Genomic DNA, 13,691 nt, shown 5'->3' with positions numbered 1-13,691 from the left:
AAAGGTTATTTATTATCGTGGAAAGAGGTCGCGTGTGTATGGATGTGGTGTATGGGTGTAGTGTCTGGATGTGCTGCAAAGGTCGTGTATGGATGTCGGGTCGCCTCGGTAAGAGTTTTCAAAATATTTCTCTTCTGGGCACGGGTGGCACAGAATCGGATGATTTTTAGGGATCGTACGATTTTTGGTCCCCCTTGATGAAGGTCTAATAATATGCCACATTCTATGACCCAAATTATCTGTTTACAGGGAAAAAACTTATAACCAGTTCCTTCTATCTGCGTGGTCTTCAAAATGTCACTTTTTGACTTCGACTCCTACAATGGTGCCATATCGTCACTGAACAAAAGAACATCTGTCTCGCGGTCCATGGATGAGGACTACCCCTACTCTGATCTCAATTTTGCCGACCTAAACGATGTGATGAGCAGCTACAACTCCAGCGGCATGTCCCCCTACTCCAGCGGTTCGTCTCCAGACAACGTGTATCCAATGACATTCGACCCTCACAGCTTTGATGAGAGCAATGACATGATGATGAAATCCGAATCCACCAGCACTGTGACTGCCAACTCTGGCGAACTTCCGTCGTTGTCCACAACAAGAACAGGCTCGACACAAAGCGACCCAGTGGTGAAGCTTGAAGATGAAGATATCGCTATGCTGAAGCGCAGGAAACAACCTAGCTCCAAGATAATCGACCATCCTATCTCAAAAGGCAAGAAGTTCAAATCGCCCCACAACCTGATTGAGAAAAAGTATAGAACCAACATCAACACGAAAATTGTTGAGCTGAGGAATTGTGTGCCGACACTGCGTATTCTTGTGGCGAAGGAGAATAACCACCATACAAATTCCACAGTGAAAGACGAAGAGTATGTTGATGATTACGAGGGAGACGGGTATACGGACGACGAAGAGAAGCTGGACGGGCTACAGCCGGCTAGGAAACTCAACAAGGCAACGATATTATCCAAGGCTGCTGAGTATATCAAACATCTTGAATGGAAGAACGAAATCCTGAAACGGAAGAACGAGCAACTGACACGTATGCTCAAGAACGCCAACGCGGAGATTGATTTGACTGAATCTCCCGAGGAGACATTCAACCCCTCGTACAGTGGCTCAAGTCACACTTCCTCGCCTTCACAATATTCAAACACCTCCCCAAATAGCAACTCTGAGGGCTCAATGTCCCTGTCGAACAAAGTTTTGCTGGGCGGAATGACATGCATGCTGGGTGCATCTGCCTTTGACGACATGTCAGGTGGCGTTGGAGATAGAAAAGGTCTTTTTTCCGTTCCTATCTTTGCATTTTCGACCGCCTCGTCGTCGACTTCGTTTAACCCATCTTTGTTAAGGCCTTTCTGGGGAGTGTCCAAACTGCTGCTCTGCATCGCCATGTTTTATCTTTACGTCGTTGTTCCGCTCTTGGGAACGGAGAAAAAACAGTTCCGTCCGGTCAAGACGTACACTCGTCTGACGAAGATGACCGTTGCGGATGTTGAGCATCTGCTGAAAACTGCGGATGCCTCCAAGCTTTACGTTGGACTACTTGGTTTGCTCCACATGGAGTCTAACGAGACCACTCTGTTCATGAAGTGCCTCTACCTGAAGAAGTGTGGCAAGCTTGCGGGCTCGGCTCTTTTTGGACGTCAGATATTCGACCGCTGGGGAATGCATTATTTCAACGAGTTAAAAAATTCAGCAAAGGATTCTAAGCTATGCCTGTTGTTGCAGAACACGACATACGAAGAGCTGCCTGTTATGCCTTTGAAACGTTACGAACAATTTGATTTTATCACGCAAATACTTCGCTCGCTTGCAGACTCCCTTTTTGAGGAGTCGCTCATGAAAATGGTTTGGTTCCATGCATTGAACCGCAAATACAAGGAAGAAAAACAAGACACCTTGGAGCTTGAGATCACAGCTACCAAGGTCGAGATCACACGCTTATTACAGCGCTGCTCCGATATCTCCAAGATCCTCGATCAACCAACGTCTCGGTGCTCCATCATCAAATTCTTGCTAAAGCCTACGGAAGACAACCTCAAGGAGGCTTTCGAGAACCCTCAGGCAGACCGCGGCGTTGTTGTTGGCCTTGTTTGTTGTGTGTTGAAGTACCAGCTGCTCAATTGCGCAGACCAGTACGAATTGCTGGCTGAGTGGTTTGGCAAACTGCAGCTCCCGAAGTTTAGCCAGGGAGTCTGTATGTCATTATTTGAGTTCGTGGCCGTTCTCAATGTTTTGGAGCTGACCACGCCAGACCTTCTCCACAAACTCAACGAACTGTACAACAACGAGGCGGAGAAGGAAAGCCATCTGGATGCAGACGCGGACCAGGCTCCTCGTCCGATCATCTCGAAACTGAATTTCAGACTACTCAATGTCGTGGCAAACATGCGCATATTTGCCGGAAGCGACAAGTTCGGTGCTTCAATCGAAGCCAAAGATCAATTGGTTGATTTTCTCGTTGGACTTATCGAAGAGCTTAACGGATGCTAACACTTTTTAATTTATAGCTTATACATATAACACACCTTCTGTCAGAAATCCGTACACCACGTATTTCCGGCACTTGAAAAGTTCGCGAATTTCTGGACAGCTAATAAATCGATCACCGCACAAGTTTGCACGAACCGAAGGCGGCGGAACACTCAAGCATCCAAAGTTGTATCATAGTTCCGTTTTCAGATTGTGCTAATCCAGTGATACGTTTTCCACAAGCCTAAAAGATGTATCCCTACGGCAACCAACAGTATGGTTCTGGATATCCGCAGGCCACCGGATACAACAACTGGTCTTCCCAGCAGCAGCCGACTGGGGCTCCCCAGCAGCAGCAGCAGCAGCAGCAGTACATGCAGCCGTCGTTGCAAACACAGCCTACGGGATTTGGGTTCCAGTCTCAGGCGACCGGCTGGAATCAACAACCACAGTGGAACAGCCAATTCCAACCCCAACAACAGCAGCAGACCCAGCAGAGCTGGCAGTTCCAGCAGCCCCAGCAGCCCCAGCAACAGGCTCAGCAGCAGCCGCAGCAGCAGTCGTACCAAAGACAGGATTTCCAACCGGGCTTCCAAGGCAGACTCCAGCCAATGGCCACCCAGGCAACGGGGTACCAGCCGTCGTTGGCGACACAGCAGACCGGGTTTCAGCCATTGACCGCGACCCAGACCGGGTTCCAGCCGCAGACGTCGTTTGGAGGCAGCCAGCAGATACAAAACAACTGGCAGTCGCAAACTGGCGCGTCCGCATTGCAGCCGCAGCAGACTGGTTTCACTTCTTCGTTGGTGACGAGCTCAGAAAATGAAAATAAGGATATCAAGATTCCAAACATCCGACTCTCGTTCATCACTGCAAAGGAACAGGAGCGGTTTGAGCATGTTTTCCGGGTGAATGTCCCCAAGGGAGAAAACTCAATCGACGGCCAGACTGCAAAGAAAATCATGATGCAGTCTGGTCTCAGTGCTACCAAGCTGGCTGATATTTGGGCATTGGCCGACACGACCCGCTCAGGAAGGCTGCTTTTTCCTGAGTTTGCATTGGCGCTCCATCTCTGCAACATTGCCGCAAAGGGAGAGCAGGTGCCATACGAGCTGCCACTAAAAATTAAAAACGAGGTCAGCAGCTTTGTCGACGCCATTAATTTTTCCGTCAACGACGCGGCTCCTCAGCAGTCGTTCAACCAGATGCTTTTCAGCCAGCCAACAGGTGTCCAGTCGTTCCCGCAGACCAGCTTCCAGTCGCAACCACTGCAGTCTCAGGCCACCGGTCTTAGACCGCAACAGACAGGCTTTGGGATGCAGGCTGGTATCCAGCCGCAGCAGACTCAAGGAACGTTTGGTCTACAGCCGCAGAGAACCGGCTTTACGCAACAGCAGACGGGGCTTCAGCCCCAACGCACTGGCTTCAACTTGCAATCGCAGCAAACCGGGTTCAACCTACAGCCCCAGCAGACGGGCTTTGGCATGCAACCACAGCAGACTGGAGCTCCCCTCCAGGCTCAAAAAACTGGCACTTTCATTCCATTGACTGCGCAGCAGACGAGTGGACTTGTGCCCGTCGGTCCGCAGAGTACTGGAGGACTTGTGCAGCAGAGAACAGGCGGCTTTGCTCCTTCGCAGACAGGCCTGCTACCGCAAACTACAGGAATCAATCCTCAACCAACGGGACTCATGCCGCAACCAACAGGCTTGACTGCCATGCCTACAGGAAAACCTGGCCAATGGGGTTTTGTTTCTGCGCCAACAGGTGGACTGCCGGGCTTGGACATGATGCAATCGCACTTCATGCCTAATGCCTCTTCCCAGACTCAACACTTGACGAACGCAATGGGCGGAAATGCTGCCTCCAACGTCACGTGGGCAATCACTAAACAGGAGAAGCTCATCTACGACAACATCTTCAAAAAATGGGACACCGACAGAAAAGGTTACGTCGAGGGAAGCACGGCCATCACTGTTTTCGGAAAGTCTGGCTTGAATAGACAGGAGTTGGAAAAAATCTGGACGCTTGCTGACTCTGGCAACAGAGGCAAGCTGAACAAGGACGAGTTTGCGGTGGCTATGCATTTGATCTACAGACGTCTGAACGGCTTTGACATTCCGGAAGTGTTGCCTCCTGAACTCGTTCCTCCTTCCTCGAAATTACTGCTCGAGAGCATGAATCAGATCAAGGGCAAGCTTATGGAAGACTCGATTTCGAGCAGACCAAAGCCTATCTCCTCGTCAAGCACATTTGACGGTACTAGGTACAAGAACAACGATGATGCCATTGGGTATGTTAGCAACGCAAGACACAGGAGCTCAAAGAAGAAGCCAGACGAAAAGACTGACAACCAGTTGACTATCGAAGATTTGAGAAAGAAAGTGCATGAGAAAAAGATCCTGCTCGATGCCATTGACGCAGCCGACGAGGATGTTGCCAATGACTACGGCAAGCAGAAAACTGTCAATGAGATTAATATGCTCAAGGTGAAAATTAGAGCAGCACAGGACAAACTGAACGCGGCAGGACAAGATGCCGGTTCTGCCATTCAGGAAAAACAGAGGCTGTCTAAGGAGCTGACCAGGTTGACTGACCGGGTTCCTAAGCTTGTTTCGGAGCTTGGCTCGATTGATGAGCAGATCAAGAATGCCAAAGTCGAAATCGCCAGACTCAAAATCCACAAGGAAAATCCTTCTGGTATCCAAATCAAGGGAACGGGCCGCAACGGCGAAGTCACCGAAGCGGACAAGCGCATCGCCAAGCAGAAAGCAGCGTTGCAAGCCAAGATGGCGGCCCTGACCGGAAAGCCTGCTCCGAACCTCGACCAATTTGAGGCCAATGAGGCTAGGCTTTCTCAGGACATAGACCGTATTTCAAATGAGACCCAACAACAGCAGACCATGATTAAGGACATTGCTGGCTCGATCAACGAGCTGGTGAACGACATTTCCGGCTCGCTGCGTCTGACAAACTCTGCTCAGGTTGGCTATTCAAAATGGGAGCTTGGCAACGACATTCAGAGTAGCGACGTGAAGGCGTTTATTAGCGAGTTGAACGCCTCAAAGCCAGCCCCTAAACCAAAGGAGCCTCAGCAGCCAGCGATGCACACTCCTTCTGTCGCGCCGGCCATGCAAGAGTCTGTTTCTCGCTCGTCCACCCCATCTCAGTCTGCGGATAGCCTTGAGGCCCGGGCTCAACAGTTCAAGGAGCAGGCTCGTCGCAAGATGGAGGAAAAACTGGCAAAGCTTGGAATCAAAGGGTCTTTGAAGAGAAGCGACGCGTCCGTGCCGGACCCTGCTTCTGCGGCTCCTGCTCCTGTTGAGACAAAACAAGAAACCCCGGCTGAACCAGCGAAGCCTAGTGCTCCCAAGCAAGCACCAGCTCCGCCGGCTCCCCGCCAGGTGTCCAACTCTCACCCAGCAAAGGAGGACGACTCGTCGGATGACGACGACGCTGAGGAGCAGGAACTGAAGAGGCTTATTGCTGAGAAGAAGGCAATGGAAGCCAAAGAGCGCGAGAGGAAGCTGAAAAAGAAGCAAGATAGAGAAGCTCGTCTGGCAAAGCTCAGAGCAGAAATGGAGGAGCTCAAGAAAAAAGAAGCGCACAGCGAGAGCAGCGACGAAGACGAGCTGGCGGATTCTCAGGCCGACCAGAAAGATGTTCCTCCGCCGGCTGCTGCAGAGCCATCAAAGGCCCCAGAGCCCGTGTCTGCAGCTTCCGTGTCGTCGGCGCACAGCAATAATCCGTTCTCGAAAATGACTGCCCCTGTGGAGGAGCCAAAGCCAAAGAGCAATAATCCGTTCTTCAAGCCGCAGCTCACCTCAGAGTCAAGTTACGATGCCGACAGACTCAAGGCCCAGAGAGAGGCGCAAAGAGGCAAGAGTTTGAGTGATGACGGATGGTCCGACTCGGACAAGGAGGACGAAGACGAGGACGAAATGCCTGCTGCCTCGAAACAGGCCGAGCTTGCCTCGATGCTTTTTGGCGGAGGAGTCAAGTCCTCGTCGTCGACCGTGAACGAATACTCCACGCCACAGCCTGAGCAACAGAAGCCTGATGAGCAGACAGAAGATACACAGAGCTCTTCTCCAACAACGGCAGAAACTGTCAAGGAAACGGTGCCCCCTGTTCCTGCAGCTCCGCCGGTGGAAAAGCCAATAGCTGCGGAAATGCCTCCCGTCCCGGCTGCTCCCCCTATTCCCGCTGCTCCGCCAGCTCCTCCTGCTCCAGTTTCTTCTGCTGAGTCAGACAGTTCCGAAAACGATAGCTTTGAGGAGGCTCCAGCTGCGCCAGATTCTCCTGACGGTTCTCTGGCTATGGAGGCCCCACCCGTGCCTTCTGCTCCTGCTCCCCCAGCACCTGTGGAAGCTCCGCCAATCCCTGCTGCAATTCCTCCGCCACCACCGCCAGCTCCCGCTCCGCCAGCTCCGCCAGCTCCTGCCCCAGCTAACGGCACAGCAAACGGCGCAGTTAGCGGAACAGCTCCCATCTCAGCGTTACTGGGCGAAATCACTCTCGGCAAACAGCTGCGCAAGGTCGACGACTCCCAGAAACACATTGTTGAAGGAGGCACTGTTGGAAAAGTACTAGACTGATCTATAAATGCATTTATATGACTGTAAACTAGCTCAGAAAATACCGAATCTACTGCCCAGCGAAACGGTATCCTTTTTATCAATCGCCGGAGCCGAAGAGCTCGTTTCGACTTTGCCCGTGATCTGTTTGTGGAGATGCTTCAGGAAATCAGAATACGACCACACCAGATCCCCCGACCGGTCCTCATAGAGAAGCTCCAAAAACTCGGCCTCGTTTGCGTCTGTTTTGAAGCGACAGATCTGAATAGGGAAGAAGTCCACATTCAGATAGTGCTTGCCCAGGAACTTCACCAGGTTGCGCACTTGCAACGAGATATGGGTATCCAGAACAGGCAATTGCGAGGCAAGAGGGTCCAGCTGGCTCAGCGAAGTGACATGCTCTCCAAAGAGATCTTGTAGCAAAAGAGGATTCACGTCGGTGTGGAACCAGAGGAAAAGCGACTTGCCGTTGAACACCAGATACGCTCCGCCCATCTCGAGGTTGGCCTGGCTCAATCCAATGGTCTTTGGAGTGGAGAAAAACCCTGTTTGCTCGTCAAATAGACATTCGGAGTCGTCTAAGTCGTGCAGACTGATCATCACCGGATAGAGGTAGACGGACAGTTTTTCAGGCGTGCTATTAGCCAGGTCAAACAGGCTCTCGACACGCAGATCAGGGTTGCCCGTGCGTTCTCTCAAAGCTTTGGTTTTCAGCGCAGAAAGCACAAACATCGGGAACGTGCGCAGTCCGTGAGGCAAAACCAGCTGTCCTGGAGATGAATTGTTCTTGGCAACGTACAGTTTGTACATTGCGTTGATGTCAGCCAGCTGGATGTTCAGGTAGCTGCGCAGCGCGGCAAAGCTGATATTCGGCAGTCTGCTCAGGCTCTCTCTGAGCACAAGGTTCAGCACGGCGTCTTGGTCCGAGAACGAGAAAACGTCGGCTACGCGTTCCGTCACCGACATGATGCAGTTGATGACACGCACTTTCCTCAGACCGTCTGCAGATGTGTAGAGCAGGGCAGCCTGGAAATGTGAGTCTTTTTTGGTGTCTAGCTTTCCATCGTAGACGAAATCGCACGCAATGCTAGTCTGGCTATTGCATATAGGCAGATACGGCACCTCTGGCTGTCCTGAGGTGTGGAATCCACCGTAGTATTTGTTCACCTGTAGTCCGTTTGAGCAGCGCACCTTTAGCTGACCCTGGTACCCACATGTGCCGGTCACCAGATGCTTGACGGTGTACATGAGGTCTGCCTCGTCGCGGTCGAGATTGAAGTTGTGCCAGGTCTTGACAGAGCCCCCGGTCCTCATAGGAATGAGTCCTGCGTTCGCAAGGTCTATCGGCGTGTGCGCGCCGTTCAGGAGATGCAGGCCGATGTTGAACTTCACGTACTCTTTCAGCAGGTCCTGATAAAATTTGCTACCTGCAGTGATCACCTCTTTATCGTAGTCGGCGGTCGTTTTTTGCGCAGGCAGCTTGACTGCAAGCGAGCCTGGTCCCCACGAGGGAAGGCCCGAGAGAAATGTGATCACCTGGCCGCCGTCGACTTCCTGGAGGATGGTTTTGGCAGCCAATAGTGCAGCGCCGTACGCTGGCTCTGGACCAGGGTAGTCGGTCAGCTGTTCGATGGTGCTCAAAGTGGCCTCGATGATGGCGTGGGAGTCCATTGGGTCGGCGAGAATGCCGTCGTGGAACGGCGCAAATGGGTCGTCCAGGTCACCGACCACCGATACTGTGGTCTGCTCCAAATTCGGACTCAGGTTGTAGAAAAACAGTTTATTGGCGAATCCGACTATCGAGACCTTGGAGCCCTTTGGCAGGTTGGACTCGCCGTTGTGGTACAGCGCCATTCTGATGGCAGAGCAGGCTGCCACATGGAGTTTGGTTCGAACAGCCTCGTAGCTGAGGTCGACAAGGAACACGTGGTGGAGCGGATGAGAGTCTTTTTCGTCGAAGTTATAGTCTTTGGGCACAATCAGGTCGTAAACGCCGGAGTGCAGCTCGGGGCGCACGTAGTAATCTGACCTGACGCCGTTCGCGTCGACCTGGCTGACGTATTCTTGTGGGACTGGGCTTGAAAACGTACAGATGTTGCAGACCATATTGTATCCGCCGTGCTGCATGGCCGGGTTGATGTAAGCTCTGCACCGTCTGCACCGAGGAACCGAGGAAATCTCGCGGAAGTCGACCTGCGGAACGGGCTTCTCGCCGGGCGCTACCTGTGCAAAGGGCGTGAGAACCAGGCCAAGCGGGATCTTAGTTTGTTGTCTCAGTTTCTCGGAGCTAGGAACACTGTAGAGCGTCATTCTCGCAAATTTGGGAGACGCGTTGCCCTGGTCGACGGCAGTGTACTGTGTTCCTGCGAGCGGAGGCGAAACGTTTTCGAAAGTCAAAAAATCAGAGTCTTTGTAAGTGTAGTCTAGCTGGTATCTGATGCTGGGGATTGAGAGATCGTCCGTGGCTGCTGGGTCCAGTGCGACGTCGGGCCTTTGCGGCTGGTATTGGCCGGTCTGAGGGTACTGCTGGGTTGGCACGGCCACCTCCTGGGGTGCCGTGGCAGGTGGCGCTCCGGGCTCTGCGGATTGGCCGTAGTAGTGAGGAGCCTGCATGCCAGGGCTCATTGCAGCCGCATTAGGGTCAAACCCAGGGTCCACATGGTCGTCTCTGATGTAGTCTGGGACAAGCTGGTGATGCACATGGCTGGTCTTTTTCTTCCTAGCGCCCTTCAAAGAAAGATTGTTGAGTTGGGTGACGGTTTCCTGATATTGGTTCATCACAAATATGGCATGAATTTTCTTCGTTGTTATTTTTTTTCTTGGATCGCGCTCGAGAGTAAACACATAAAAATGGGGGTCACTGGTTTACTGCCGGCGCTCAAATCCATCCAGGAAGCCAGCCATTTGGAGAAGTATAGAGGTAAAACACTTGCGATCGACACGTACGCGTGGCTGCACAAGGCGATCTACGGCTGTGCCATGGAGATTGTGCTTGAAAAACCTACAAGAGCGTACCTGAACTACATGAATAGACGACTAGACATGTTGACGCATTACGGCATTACTCCGTACATGGTTCTGGACGGAGACTACTTGCCAACAAAGGCGAACACGGAAAAAGAACGCGAGGAGCGCAGAAGGGAGTACAAACGACTGGGTCTCGAGGCCCTACGCGCAAACAGACGTTCCGAGGCATACAATTATTTTAACAAGGCGTGTGATATCACGCCGCAGATCGCTAAGTCGGTAATAGAGGCTCTGAAAAGCAGAAATATCCAGTACGTGGTCGCCCCCTACGAAGCAGACGCGCAGATGGTGTATCTGGAGAAACATGGCCTAGTGCAGGGGATAATCTCTGAGGACTCAGATCTCCTAATTTTTGGCTGCCAGAGGCTTATCACGAAATTGGACGACTCTGGATCGTGTATCGAGGTGCGGAGGGACAAATTCAAGGACTGTCGGGAGTCTGCAATTGGCCTGTTCTCCAATGAGCAGCTGAAGCTGATGGCCATTGTCAGCGGATGCGACTATACCAAGGGGATCCCGAATGTCGGAATGCAGCGTGCCATCAACCTTGTGAATAGGTACTCGACAATTGGAAGGCTGCTGCAGGCAGTCCGCTACGAGGGGAAGTTGAAGGTCCCTGTCGAGTTCGAAACGGAGTATTACCGTGCTATCACCGCATTTAATCATCAAGTTGTTTTCGACCCTCGAACACAGAAACCCGTGCATCTGAACCCGTTGTCACCAGAAGACGATATGCTAGAGGTGGAACGGTGCGCAGGGAAAATCCACGACGATGAGCTCCACAGAAAGATTGCCATTGGCGAGCTGGACCCAATCACGAAGCTTCCGTTGTCGGGCCGCGAAGCCTCTAGTGCACCGCCTAGCATCGCTCGGAGAGCGCCAATCACCACAAAGACGCAGCCAAGAACAATAGACGCCTTGCTCCAAGTCAAAAGCAAGCCGGTGGTGCGGTCTGCGTCAGAGCCAACGGCCCGCAAGTCTGCCATCAGAACCATCGACCATTTTATGTCAGTCCAGACATCCAATGTGAAGCGGCGCAAGCTGCTTTTTGGCTCGCAAGATTCTGCATCTGAAACCAGCACATATTTCACTCGATCCACTGCATCTACCTTTACGGAAGACACGCGGAGCGTGTTCAGCGAACAGAATTCCAGCGACTACAACATAACGGACCCAGACGAGGACGAGGAGCCGGTTTTCAAAGCTTCGGTCACACAAAAACAGAGTATCCGTATGCCGTTGCGGGACATGACAAACCAGGTCTCGCAAAAGCTGGAAGCCAAAAATGTTGCTGGCCGGATCCTCGATAGAAACTCATTGAGCTCGTTTAAATATAACGGTAAATAGATCTAAAAATAAGGCATTTAAATATTTTTTGTACGCGACTGTGGGGGGCGAATATTGATGGAGACAGAGCAAAAGTTAGATACGCTCCAATCTCAATTTCCAGAAGTTGATAAGGATGTGCTGCTGGAGCTCCTGATCACTTTTGACGGCTCTGTTGAACAGACAAAGCTGATGCTCGAGGAGCAATTTGGGCCCCGGGAGATCAAGCAAGAGATCAAGGGGGAATCTCCAACTGGAAAGCGAAAGGCGAACGACGAACCTTGCGTTTTGACAAAGAAGAAGGCCATTTCTCAAAGACAGACATCTTTCAAGGTGTCGAAGGCTAGTGCTAACATTTCCACCACTCTATATGATAAAGAGCAGATAGAGACGATGGTTCCGTATCTGAGATTCTATCCCAACTTTCTGCCAGAAAGTCTTGCAGACGACCTCCTGGATGAACTTCTGTCGAAAAGAGCCAAGTTCAAAGACAAAATGTTCCACATTGCTGGTAACGAATGCCATTCAAACCACCAATCGACGGTGTTCTACGACGGCGACATACCCGAACAGCGATACGACAACGGATTATACCGTAACTCAAAATGCATGGCTCAATCGTTCACAGGAAATATACGAACAGCCAAGTTCCTGATTGAAGACCAGGCAAACGAAGTGCTTGCAACCACCAAGAGACACCCGCTTCAGGTACAGTCCGAGTGGCGCGCATCCATGTGCGTGGGAAACTATTTTCATACGAACAAGAACAACCTCGACTGGCACTCAGACCGTCTAACCACCATTGGGCCCTTGCCGTTGATCTGTTCGCTAACTTTAGGGGCGACCCGAATATTCAGAATTAGAAAGCAGTATGGTGAAAGTCCGATCTACAACATCCCGCTTCCTCACAATTCCTTGTTGCTAATGCTTCCAGGCACACAGGAAGAGTTCAAACACTGTGTTCCATCGTTGGCGAACTCGCTTCTGGCCAAGCATCCTAGAGCCAACGAGACCAGAATCAACCTCACTCTCCGCATGAGTCGGCCTCACCTGCTCAGCAACACGCCGTCTTGCGCAGTATGCAGGTCTGCTATGACTTTGCGACGCATGTACAAAAAACCAGCCTCCAGAGGGTACTATTTCTGGCTTTGCGACGGAGGCTACCGTTCGGGCAAGGAATGTCCAGGTTTCTATTTTGCCGACCTATCCCAGATCGAAAAGCCGCGCGCAAAGCTGTACACGCGCGATGTAAAACAGGCCACTCGGTGGCTGGCGGAGGACGACCACGAGGCAAGAATAGCTACAGAGTTTCACATGGAAGATGTCAAAGATTAGGCAGTGCACAATTGAGGCAGTGCACCACATGAATTTCAGCGTTGCTAAAAATTGAGCCAGCAAGAAAGACGTGGCAATGAAAGCGGTGAACACATGGCTGTTCCATTCTACAGATGAGCGCCCGGCGACCCCAGAACCGGGACTGCTAAACGAGCACAAACTTGGGGGCCCCACTCCTTCCCCGACCCAGAGCGAGGCGTCTAGTCACATCTATACGGGGACCCTTGCAGAAGGCCTGGAGCTGCTGGCAGAGGCGCTGCAAGGAGACTCGGATCACCTAAGCGACGCGTTTGCCAAGATTTTGGACTCCATGGTCGATTCAGGGCTGGTGACGTCTACTCTGTACAGAATTGACGACGAGCTCAAATTCCTGATTATGGAGACGTTTTTGACCGACAGCAACCTAGTCGAGCGATTCAAAGTGCATCGCCAGCAAAATCGAGAGCGCGACGCGTTGCTGGCGATCGAGCGGGCAAAACGGGGGTTGGAGATGGCGAGCACGGCAGACAGGTCTGTGAGTCCCTCTGAGCATTTTTCGTCGGCGGACGAGAGTGCGGGATGGACACTCCGGTTTGCCGAGTTTGTCGATCTTCTTCTTACAATGTGGGAGTTGCTTTTCACCGGTATCATAAGTCCGATCGTCTCGTACATCTATGCTCGTCTTGGCGAACAGAGCACCAAGTACGACATTGGCAGGTATGTCGGAACAATACTCTTGTTCTGTAACATAATTCTCCGCCGCCTGGTTACCGTTTTAGGCCGTCTTGTTGGGCGCCGCGAAAACTCGCGCATCACGTCTTTGGGGCAAACGTGATGTTTATTTATTTTTTGACGCGTGGGTGCAGGAACACGCCTCAGACCACTCCTGTTTTTCTGTTTACCGGATGTTTCAAAGGAACACAAAAAAGTTTAAGGCAGGTGCGGAACCTGTTGTGTAAACTT

General features: G+C 51.8%; 6 protein-coding genes across 6 annotated transcripts; 5 read left to right on the top strand and 1 right to left on the bottom strand.

The window, feature by feature from the left end:
* Positions 1–294: 294 nt before the first annotated feature.
* On the top strand, positions 295–2,505 carry KL928_003938 (uncharacterized protein; the record flags this gene model as incomplete). Its single annotated transcript, XM_043204580.1, has 1 exon — positions 295–2,505. One exon carries the CDS (start codon positions 295–297, stop codon positions 2,503–2,505), a length of 2,211 nt encoding a protein of 736 aa, XP_043058632.1.
* A 230-nt stretch (positions 2,506–2,735) lies between these two features.
* Positions 2,736–7,082, top strand: KL928_003937 (uncharacterized protein; the record flags this gene model as incomplete). Its single annotated transcript, XM_043204579.1, has 1 exon — positions 2,736–7,082. One exon carries the CDS (start codon positions 2,736–2,738, stop codon positions 7,080–7,082), a length of 4,347 nt encoding a protein of 1,448 aa, XP_043058631.1.
* Positions 7,083–7,115: 33 nt separating this feature from the next.
* KL928_003936 (uncharacterized protein) lies at positions 7,116–9,839 on the bottom strand (the record flags this gene model as incomplete). Its single annotated transcript, XM_043204578.1, has 1 exon — positions 7,116–9,839. One exon carries the CDS (start codon positions 9,837–9,839, stop codon positions 7,116–7,118), a length of 2,724 nt encoding a protein of 907 aa, XP_043058630.1.
* Positions 9,840–9,911: 72 nt separating this feature from the next.
* KL928_003935 (uncharacterized protein) lies at positions 9,912–11,435 on the top strand (the record flags this gene model as incomplete). The annotated part of the gene is made up of 1 exon (XM_043204577.1): positions 9,912–11,435. The coding sequence occupies one exon, from the start codon at positions 9,912–9,914 to the stop codon at positions 11,433–11,435; it is 1,524 nt and encodes a 507-aa protein (XP_043058629.1).
* A 57-nt stretch (positions 11,436–11,492) lies between these two features.
* KL928_003934 (uncharacterized protein) lies at positions 11,493–12,749 on the top strand (the record flags this gene model as incomplete). Its single annotated transcript, XM_043204576.1, has 1 exon — positions 11,493–12,749. The coding sequence occupies one exon, from the start codon at positions 11,493–11,495 to the stop codon at positions 12,747–12,749; it is 1,257 nt and encodes a 418-aa protein (XP_043058628.1).
* Positions 12,750–12,825: 76 nt separating this feature from the next.
* KL928_003933 (uncharacterized protein) lies at positions 12,826–13,563 on the top strand (the record flags this gene model as incomplete). The annotated part of the gene is made up of 1 exon (XM_043204575.1): positions 12,826–13,563. One exon carries the CDS (start codon positions 12,826–12,828, stop codon positions 13,561–13,563), a length of 738 nt encoding a protein of 245 aa, XP_043058627.1.
* Between the last annotated feature and the right edge of the window lie 128 nt (positions 13,564–13,691).

Source organism: Ogataea angusta, assembly GCF_019207475.1.
Source record: "Ogataea angusta isolate 61-244 chromosome Unknown 61-244_NODE_8_length_553539_cov_90.782090, whole genome shotgun sequence".
Classification (NCBI taxonomy): Eukaryota; Fungi; Ascomycota; class Pichiomycetes; order Pichiales; family Pichiaceae; genus Ogataea; species Ogataea angusta.
The sequence above is the reverse complement of the archived record's forward strand: the minus strand, read 5'-3'. Positions and strand labels throughout refer to the sequence as shown.